This window comes from Fusarium mangiferae (assembly GCF_900044065.1).
Source record: "Fusarium mangiferae strain MRC7560 genome assembly, contig: FMAN_scaffold030, whole genome shotgun sequence".
NCBI classification, from domain to species: domain Eukaryota; kingdom Fungi; phylum Ascomycota; class Sordariomycetes; order Hypocreales; family Nectriaceae; genus Fusarium; species Fusarium mangiferae.
The window spans coordinates 26,193-36,498 of NW_024573950.1; the positions used below are offsets into that span (position 1 = coordinate 26,193).

Consider the following 10,306-nt stretch of genomic DNA (forward strand, 5'->3'; position numbering starts at 1 on the left):
GGATCAGTATGGAACCGCTGTCTACATGGGCCAGCCAGCAAATGTAAATAGTGGTTAGAGAGAGAAAAGCGGGATTTCTGGGGACAGYTGGTCATCGTTTAGACGTTGGCGAAGTGGGGCAACGCGGATCAACACTGATCCGCGGGGCTTCGGCTGTTCGCCGGACCCCGCTAACCGGGYATAGTCGCTTAAGCGACCAGAACCGCGTAGGATAACCAAACCAAACCAAACCAAACCAAACCACTGTTCAATGTGTTTCAATTCGCGACCAGCTCCATACCTGGAGTCCCGTGCGGCGACCAATTATTCTCTCGTTTCTACCCAGTGTCCGTTCAGTGCGAAGACATTTACGCTTCGCAGGTGAGATAATGGCTCCTTTGATCTCGCAAGCTTTGCAAAAAGATGGAAAGCAAGATCAAGTAGATGTACCACTGGCAGATCAGACTGGGGGGCGAGGGACCTTTATCACATGGCTTCTTCGGCATTTACCTGAGAAGCTTAGAACACCAGAGCGGGTAGGGCTGGATCAAATGCTGGTCTCGTTTGCTGCGATCCGTACTACGAGTAAGTTATATGAACCACAATATTCGTGCTCTGTTTCTGATCTTGTCCCCTTGGTAGCCATGGCTCTCACCAAGGTAGTGTGGGAGCTCGCGAAACGGCCAGAATATGTTGAGCCGTTGAGGTCAGAGATACACAACGTCTTTGGATCCGAAGTCGATACAACAGACATGTGCATCAACAAGGATGCTTTGTCTAGACTCCAGAAATTAGATAGCTTCATTCGAGAAGTCCAGCGCTGGTGCCTTTCAACCTTCGGTAAGCCTAAAATACATATCCTTGTTAACACACGAGGTACTAACTGAAGAGTTCAGTTACTCCAAGCAGACGTGTCATGAAGTCAATGTTATTATCAAATGGTATCAAGCTACCCAAAGGGACATCTATAGCATTTCCCGCTCACGCAATCCAGTACTTCCCTACCCTTCCTCTTGCCATCGTTCACTGTGCTGACAATCTAAAGCATGTCAGAAGAGACGCCAACATTCTCGCCAAACTTTAGCTCTAACTTAACGAACCCGTCCCCTCTGATCTTTGACGGGTTCCGGTACTCGAATCTCCGATCCATTAAAGGACATGAGTCACAACACCAGGCAGCCACTACAGGTCCTGACTATCTGATCTTCAACCATGGAAAGCATGCGTGTGCCCTGGAAGGTTCTTTGCTATATGTGAAATCAAGATGATACTCATAGAACTATTGGCAAAGTATGAATTGAGACTGAGGCGGGAAAACCAGGGCCCGAGTTGATGCGTATCGGGACGGAGACCAGACTGGATACTAAAGCATGTCTCGAGATAAGAAGGAGATGAATACGGAGAGACTGTGGAATAGGCTTCTATTCCGGGTGGGAATAGTGGATGAGGCTACGTAGTGGCCAAGAATAATACACCAGAGCAAGGACACAGACATCTGTCTATAGGCTAAATAGTCGCAGAGGTTAGCGAAGAGGAGCGTTTCAACGAGTTGCATCCAATTGTGATCTCAAGCCCTACTCAAGCATGTAGAGCAGAAGTGCGATGCCGGTCTTATTGCAGAATGCGACTCTAGCATTAGGGTAACCCATGGCTCGCAATAAAGTGTTACAAAGCCTTCAACAAATCGTTAAACGCAATCCAATGAAAACAATGTGGAATGTGTTGATCACGACAATAGAATATCGAATGTATAATCGAACACGCGCATACGCCCTGCCAACCATAGCCCGAGGATACGAACTTTCATTATGAGGTGGGCAGTTAAGCATCGTAACAAGGCCACATCTCCATTCACGAAATTCAAGGCGCCAAGACATGGGTCGCCTACATATATCATTCCAACATGGTACTCTTTTCCCCATTGCTCATGAAAACAGCGTCAATGTGAAAAATATCACGGCAAACGTAGGTTACCCATCGCATTTGAAGTCTTACTCGCACCACTGCCTGGTCACCATCAAGTCCTCATGAGTAAGCCTCTACCGTAAACTTTAGAAAGACCAGTCAATGTAATCCGAGCCTGGATCATATACGACCAATACCCTCTAAATACCGCGCCCACTTTTCCTCGGTTCTTTAGCCAGTGTAGCTGTCCAAAACATTCGTCCGGATTTGGGGCTTTGCCATTGGTAATACTTGCTCCCATCATCCAACATTAGCTGTAGTTAAACGTATGTGCTTAAAACAGCAACCGAGGCATTTCCTCTGTAAATATGACTCTCTCGACTGGTTACAATCTTGTGCAGAGACTTGTCTTATGAGATTAAACGAGCCATGGCAGGAGGAACTATTATTGACTATTATACTTGATTTGCATTGCTAAGCTGTCGCGGACCAAGATTCAGATTGATGATGCCTCTTTTAGGGCTTAATCCGCTTAAATAAGTCACTTACAATATCTAATGGTAAGCTAGTTCTTGCAATACAGAGTCTTATATTTAATATATATAGCTGCTAACTAATGTTATAATAGATAAATTACTGTATTGCCTTTTGACCAAGAATCCCTTAAGAATAAACATAAGAGTACAAGAGATAACGTATCCACTCTTGCTTTTACTTTGTGGCTCCTTTTATTGTTTTCTTAAGTCACATAAGAAAGGATTTACTTGGTGTTAACAAAGTCCCAGCTGGACACAGGAGCATTCTGACCGGCGATCGTGGCCGTGGGGCGGCCGTAGAAGTACTGGACTGAAGTTTCACCAGCGTCGCTGAGGATTCGGACAATGAAGTGAACGACAATCTCCTTTCCGGCATAGAAGCCCCTGACGAGGAAGGGGACTTTGATGTCGAGCTCAGTACCGCTCTTCTTGATGAAAGTAGCGCCCTCGACGCCGATCTTAGGACTGGTGACGCCGCCACCAGTGAGGCCGCTGTACCAGAGGGTGGACTTGCCAGTGTAGTCCTCCTCGACCCAAAAGTTGAAAGCCCAGGAGGCGGCACTGATCATATTGCCGGCGACGACCTTGAAGGCCTTGCGGACATGGGGGGAAGTGAAGACACGCTTCTCGAGAGAGGCGGCATCCTTATCGACGTTGCGGACGGCGACGGCGACGGCGTTGGCGATATCGATACCGATGGGGGTGTTGACGCCCTCGCTCAGGTATTTGACATCTGTAAGTGTGATTTAAGGTTAGCTCCGCTCGATGAACGAATCTCTGCTCATTTCAGGGGATACAGGGTTTGGAGACTGTGTTATGGGATTCATCGGTCTCACCTCTGGACTCGACGACGACGGCAATATTGTCGATGGGGCTGGCAAATACGGCTGAGGTGAAAGTGCTGGCTGCGAGAAGACCAGCGTAAAAGAACTTCATCATAGGGGCCATTTTGAAGACTAAGAAAATAATAATGGGTGGTTGTGTAATTTGATAGACTGGTGCTATTGAGAGTTGAATGAGTAATAGATAATGATTAAACAATTTCTGTGAGACACTAGGTGTCCTCCTTTTATATAAGTTGATACAAAGTCCTAAATTGAAAGATTCCTCCCGCTCCTTTGCGGCCAGTTGATGACATCTGTTTCAAAAACGGACACGTGTATATTGTTTAGATTGTTTCACTCTAAAGCTGCCAAAGCATTGCTTGATCTGCAAAAATGGTTACAACTGCCAATCCAGACATGCCAGCAATCGCTAGTCTCTACTAAAGATTGTGCCTTGTTAGCAAAAAGCTACTTATGTTAACACCTGTTAAATATAAAGTTTGAACTGAAACAAGCTTTTGAGTTTGGAAACAAAGAGAATAACTTACTTTTTATAATAATAACTATTTAAAGTTTAAAACAAAGAGGGCTATATATTATATCTATTTTAGGAAATCAAAGTTATATAAACTATATATTATATAATCTTAAAGTAATTAAGAGGTAAATTATTAAAGGACTTCTTATAATAAAATTATATATATTTTTTTATTATTTTTTTTTAGATCCATAAAACCCCAATCTGTTTATTTCTTCTAAGAGGGAAAGATAATATGCCTGAAGCACGGTCCTCTTGAAGACAACGTGTCTAGAGCACGGTCCTATTAAAGATAACGTGTCTAAAGCAAGGTCCTGAAGACACTAACCTTATAACGGTTAAGACTCTTGCTGACACAGTGGTGTTTAAATAGAAGCATTACAATCTGGGTTAAAGAGACTGTTGGCATTATTTATACTAGAATGTCTTATAAATATAATTTAAGAAGACCTATAGCTTGTATCATAAATTCTAGTATTGTAATAAATCGTCCTTACAGAAAATAACTTATTGCATCTTTACAATTTTATGTCAATTTTTTAACTTCTTTATCCTTAACAGTTTTCCTATTCCTTACCCGGAAAAAAACATGGCCGACAGTAACTTTAGTGGCTTCAATGTTAGCAATAAGTACCACATAGGCTCGATTCTAGGCAGTGGCGCATATGGCATTGTTCGGTATGTTGTAAAATGTCTTATTTCTCGCACTCATACTGACTAGTCGCTACTAGATCTGCTGTTCACAGACCTTCAGGTCAAAAGGTCGCCATCAAGAGAATAGAACTACCCAATATCCCAATATTTTGCTTGAGAGCTCTTCGTGAGATAAAACTCTTAAGACGCATCAGTCACGAGAACATTATATCCATTTTGGATATCGAGAGGCCTTATTGTTATAGCGAATTAACTGAAATATATATAGTCCAGGTAACAAACCCTCCTAGATGTTTTTTTATATTATCTTGAAATCTACCTTATATATTGCATCTTTAATGGTTTTATACTAACTCTATTTCTAACCGCTTAGGAAATAATGGACACAGATTTACATAAAGCTATCAAGTCTCAGCTTCTTACTGATGATCATGGCCAATTTCTGATATATCAGTCATTGTGTGCTTTGAAAGCATTGCACTCTCTCAATATCATCCACCGGGATCTTAAGCCCAGTAACATCCTGCTAAGCGAGGATTGCGACTTAAAAATATGTGATTTTGGACTTTCTCGGAGTACCAAGTCTAGTCACCAATCCCAAGGCTTCATGACCGAATATGTTGTAACTCGGTGGTATCGAGCGCCAGAGCTCATGTGGAGTCCCGGAACATACACTAATGCAATCGATATCTGGTCGCTTGGGTGTATCTTTGCTGAGATCCTCAGGGGCAGGCCTATCTTCCCCGGCAAGCATTGTAAGAGAACTATGTCTTCATGAGCAAAGGAGAACTGCCTTCTCATGAAGAAGCTTAGTTGAATATACGCTGACGTTCTCCGCTTGGTGTAGTTCTTCATCAGCTGTCAACAATTTTCGATATCCTCGGGTCGCCGACAGCTGAATTTTGCCGTTCGATTCGTTCTCCACACGCTCGGAACTACATACTATCTATGCCCTACAAGAGCCCAGTACCATTCCGAGACTTGTTCCCAACAGCGTCGAGTCAAGCGATCGATCTACTTCAAAAGATGTTGACTCTTGATCCTTCCAAGCGTATTACCGCTAAAGAAGCCTTAAAACACCCATATGTTGAAATGTATTATGACCCAGCTGACGAACCAAACATTGCCTTCCATCCAGGCGGGTCGACAGATCTCATTAAGGCTGAGGAAGGTCTATGCTTGGAAGAGATAAAGCGATTGATATCTGAGGAAATAGACGCAATACAAACGCAATCTGAGGGTTATTATTAGGGTAACAAGTAGATAGACACTTATAGAGGCTTTAAAGTTAATTCTTAAAGTTCTGTGACGTCGATTAATTGTTTCTTAAAAAGTAAAATTTATCGCCAATTGGCTTTTCAATATGGGAAGGATAGTCCCAGTGTGATTAATTCTCTTGGCTTAATAACTGCATGTGCCTGTAAGGCAATACATCTCTTTCAGCTACTTAATTGCTATGCATATAAGAGTATTGTCTAATAGCAGATAAGATTATTAATATACTGAAAATGCTCTACTAATTCAATTATAAGTAAAAAGTAGACTCTCTAGTTGAGCTTTCCTCGTTATGTCAGACCCTGATTTCATTTACAGTAATATAAAACGCGGCGTCCTTTCCACAACATTAACACTACATCACAGTACCCCTGGACTGAACTGATCCATGTAAGTCCCAAGGTAGCTCCACGATAGGTACCACTCCTTTGCCAAGTCTGATGAAGCACATCTCATACATGTGATCGGCGAAAGGATGGCCTGAAAGACTGGGAATTCAAGCCTCCCTGGACACACAGAGCATTATGGTAGTCGTCGAGCCCTGATACTGATGCCCATACATCTTGTTCTTGATCTCGTCTAGACTTGTAACCTTGTGGATCTATCCCATAGACATCTCTTGTCGATTTAGATCCAGTGGTTATCACTCTTGAAGGAGGAAAAGAGCCACCTGGCAGCATTTCCTCACTTCTATCGGGAAAGGGTCCTTCTTTTCTGGCAAGCAGAATGTAAGCAACAGGCTCTTTTTCACTTTGAGAAGCCGGAATCATGTTGGCGAAAGTTGATCCAACTTTCGACCAAACAGATTCATGTATGGCATGGTGTGCCTCGCTTCTAATTTCTTTCTGGAAGATTGGTCCAGACATATTCTGGTCAAGTTCCGGCATGTCATGAAGCTGATCGCTGGTTGTTCCATTTCGACATGGCGACAGTCTTGCGGGAGACGCAGAGGGTAGAGAACGGGATTTGTTTCCCTATTCGATAAAGGTTAATTCAGGACGGAAATAAAAAGTGAGAAGATCACGCGACGAATAGACAGTAAATGAAATGCAAAAGCTCGAATAGAGGCGGAGTGAGTCAGTAGTCAAATATAGGTAAGAGTATGTAAAGCAGAAAGAGGAAAACTAAAAAGGTAGGAAGAAATTCACTATAATAAAAACATAAATTACCTGCATAAAATAGTTCTCAAATGTCTCATCTGCTTGTGAAGTTCTTATCGAATGATATCGGTGATGGCGGTTATTTGGCCTCTTGCCTTGGTAGCCTACTTGGGGTAGTAGGGAATGCTGTTCAATGTTGAGATTACGCCCAGTGCTGGGGAAGCCATCATTGTGCGCTGCCTCTGATTCATCGTATGCTGATGACTCAGACCAGATTGGACTGTCGCAACTGTGGCTTGCAGTGGTAGACTCATTCTCGCCCTCAAATGAATCCAAGGTGTCGAGGCATTTCCAAATTTCTTCTATCAGGTCTCAATAATGGATGATGACAACTGCATATTGAATACGTACCGCTATCGTCGGAGATAGACGGAGATGTGGGTCCAGAAAAAGACAAACCGAAATCCACTCGAAGGTCGTCAATGTCTGCCAGCAATGACTCGAGAGAGAAATAAACACTCTCGGGTGGCTTGTGCATGGTGGCCCTTGGAAACACAAAGGCCTTTTATCAGTCAGACCTGGTGTTTCAATTAATAGCTCTTACAATAGGGCAAAGGAAGGCAGCATGAAAATCAATAAATGCTAGGCAGAGAGGATAATTAAATAAGTTTTGTCTGAAAAACACTTCTTTCTTTATACATTTGCAGACTTTGATAACTGCCAAGTTGCAGGGTTCTTGATAACGTTGATTGGTAGAGCTACATTGTAAGTGAGAGGAGCATAGACCACATCGTGTTAATGGAAGCTTATCTGTAAGGACACGTAGCATTTAAATCTGAACACGTGTATACATAGATGATTTACAACCAGAAAGAGATAAGGCAAGCTGAAAAAGTCTATCAAGAGTCACAGATCCGCCAGCAGATAGCAAGACTTGTGCTTCGTCGCGACTAATCACCTCGAGCCAGATTCTTTACATTTTATCCCTGGGATATCTGACGTATAAAGCACCCCTTAACGAGCTCATACCTACGTCACCTTAGCGGAATAACTGCCTATGCGTATAGCTGTGGGGAATCCTGGATCCAAGATCAAACAGAAACACCAGGCAATCGACCCATATAGCGTCAAGTGAAGTGTGTTTTTGATACGTGTCGTTCATTGTAATCGACCTGAATGACATCATACCGACTGCAATATAATTTATAGGAGGCGCTGAGAATGATGCTGCTTTTAGCTAGACAGAGCTCATAGTTGTCTCATACCTAACAGACAATGCGGCAGATGCAATTAAAGATGGTAAAGGAGACGAATAGCCTGCGCGGTATCTTGAACTTATCTCTGCGCCATGATTTCACCGCCTTTAGTTCATGCAAGAGTTTGTTCTTAGACGCAATATAGTCATAATCGTTGGCCATTGACACATCCCTTAGGGACAGCTCTGGGCAGGTACCGCATGGTACAAGGGAGTTGAATGGCCATTGGACTCAGCCAAGATGTCTTCTTCGTTCATGTTGACTCATCGGTGTCCACGCATATGGCCGTGAGTTTAACGACACAGTCAAACTACTCCTTTGCAGAGTCGAGATGGATCAAGCTGACTTGCCAATGTGCATGATGTTTTTCTACTCCCATGGCTGTACTGTGCCTCGGGATCGTTATTTTGGTATTTTTGGTATGGTTAGTGAGGATGATAAAGAAAAAGCACTCAGTCTTCGACCTGATTATACCTCGTCAATGAGAGATATAAACCATGCGATTCTGAAGATATGCACTGCGGACTGGTTCGGAAGGAGAGCTCCTGTTCTGTGCGGGTTTTTCCTGGTCATGCTGAAGAATACCCATCTTGAATACGAGATCTTTGTGCCCCAAAACCCTTGAGAAATATCCAGATAGGTTCTCCCATAAGTACTCCAGGGCACGCAGCAGTGGGCCAGCTAGCTCGTGGTCTGTAGAATTCAGCAGCAATGACACTGATCATTGTTTTGTCTAGGGATATCTTATCGATGATATCACAGACAAGTCGCCTAATGGGGCTCCTGATCCTTTCAACTTTGTTGCGGTGGTTCATTGGATTCAAGAAGCTTTCAACTTCTTCACCAGGCCTGAATCGTCGGTTGGTGACTTGGGTATATTATATCCTCTAATTGCTCATTATGTCCGCACAGCCGTTTTGAAGGTGATGATAACGTACCACAAACAAGACACTATGAGCCCCGATGACGAATAATCCAAGGACATGCAGCGTATGGGATTGTCTCTGCCTCGCGTTGCCTTCTCTCAAGATGCTGAGCGAAAAACGGCGGGAGAAGAGGCGGCTGAAGGAAAGGCCATCGAGGAAGAGGCCATTAGCAGTGTTGCTTCAGGCATTCGCAAAGTACTGGGTTTTGAATCCTTAAAGAAAAGAAGCCCTATTCTGTGAGGCACATTTGGCGCATACTCTGGAGCCCTTGAGATGTGTGAAGAGCCCTTTCAAGCGTGGTATTGCAGGCCAGCTCTTTCTAGAGCTCAAACATCCCGATACTGCCATATAATTCAAGAATGTGTCAGCTGAATGGACAACTAATTTGACCCGTGCAAACGGCATCCTCAATCTCAGACATTTCGAGGGGCAAACCATCATCATGCATTTTCCCTTATCTTTACAGTTAGAAAGCAGTACGGGGATATACTATACTCACCCATTGGACATAGTATATGGACGGGTGGCCTTTACGGAGCCCATCGTTCGCGCCTTGTTTCCGCGCGACTATGTCATCTTCCAAGGCGATCTTTATACGCGACTCGCAGTTTGGACCCTCATGTTCGAGGGATAGGAGCTCATCATTTCGTACTTTACATACCGAAAGTCGATGGACTTGCGCTCATGGGTTCCCGACTTCTACAGGCCGCGCGATGCTGATACGCGCTTCAAAAAATCCACTGAGGAACTTGGATATCAGCAGTTTACACCAACTGTACTATTTGGAGAATACTATATAGATGAGGTTTATCGTGTCTTTATTCCGGAATCCTTAAGACCATTTCAGGAGCTTGCAAGATTGGGGCATCTGGATCAGCATTTGACACGCCACCAGCGCTGCCCACAAATCAAATCCAATCAAACAAACTGCCAAACAAATCAAACAAATGGTAAAACGTGGATTTGAAAAGACATTTGATATATTTGATACAGGATATTTGGCTGGTGGAATGATCTGTTGGGCTGATGAACGCGTCTTCACAACCTACCCGGGTCCGGATCAATGCTAAAAGCTGGTGAGCTGATCTGACCAATCATAACCGCTGTCAAGATCCTCTATTAGTGAGCTACCCTTAGCAGAGCCTAATCATAGACCAAGAAGAAAGTAGCCTCTTAACCTTGCTTTCTATCGCACCCACAGCATCAAACCGCATTGGGTGCCAGTCTGTTTATTTCTCCCTCACGCGTGCTATTGCTGCCGACGGACGCGTAATATGATGAAAATTAACGACATCATGCTTCCTTCTCCGCCG

General features: G+C 43.7%; 3 protein-coding genes across 3 annotated transcripts; 2 read left to right on the forward strand and 1 right to left on the reverse strand.

The window, feature by feature from the left end:
- Window positions 1-368: 368 nt before the first annotated feature.
- FMAN_15408 (uncharacterized protein) lies at window positions 369-1,247 on the forward strand (the record flags this gene model as incomplete). The annotated part of the gene is made up of 4 exons (XM_041826127.1): window positions 369-564; window positions 622-819; window positions 876-972; window positions 1,025-1,247. 4 exons carry the CDS (start codon window positions 369-371, stop codon window positions 1,245-1,247), a joined length of 714 nt encoding a protein of 237 aa, XP_041691439.1.
- A 1,397-nt stretch (window positions 1,248-2,644) lies between these two features.
- FMAN_15409 (uncharacterized protein) lies at window positions 2,645-3,368 on the reverse strand (the record flags this gene model as incomplete). Its single annotated transcript, XM_041826128.1, has 2 exons — window positions 2,645-3,153; window positions 3,218-3,368. 2 exons carry the CDS (start codon window positions 3,366-3,368, stop codon window positions 2,645-2,647), a joined length of 660 nt encoding a protein of 219 aa, XP_041691440.1.
- Window positions 3,369-4,371: 1,003 nt separating this feature from the next.
- On the forward strand, window positions 4,372-5,687 carry FMAN_15410 (uncharacterized protein; the record flags this gene model as incomplete). Its single annotated transcript, XM_041826129.1, has 4 exons — window positions 4,372-4,460; window positions 4,514-4,709; window positions 4,810-5,191; window positions 5,284-5,687. The coding sequence occupies 4 exons, from the start codon at window positions 4,372-4,374 to the stop codon at window positions 5,685-5,687; spliced, it is 1,071 nt and encodes a 356-aa protein (XP_041691441.1).
- Window positions 5,688-10,306: the final 4,619 nt, after the last annotated feature.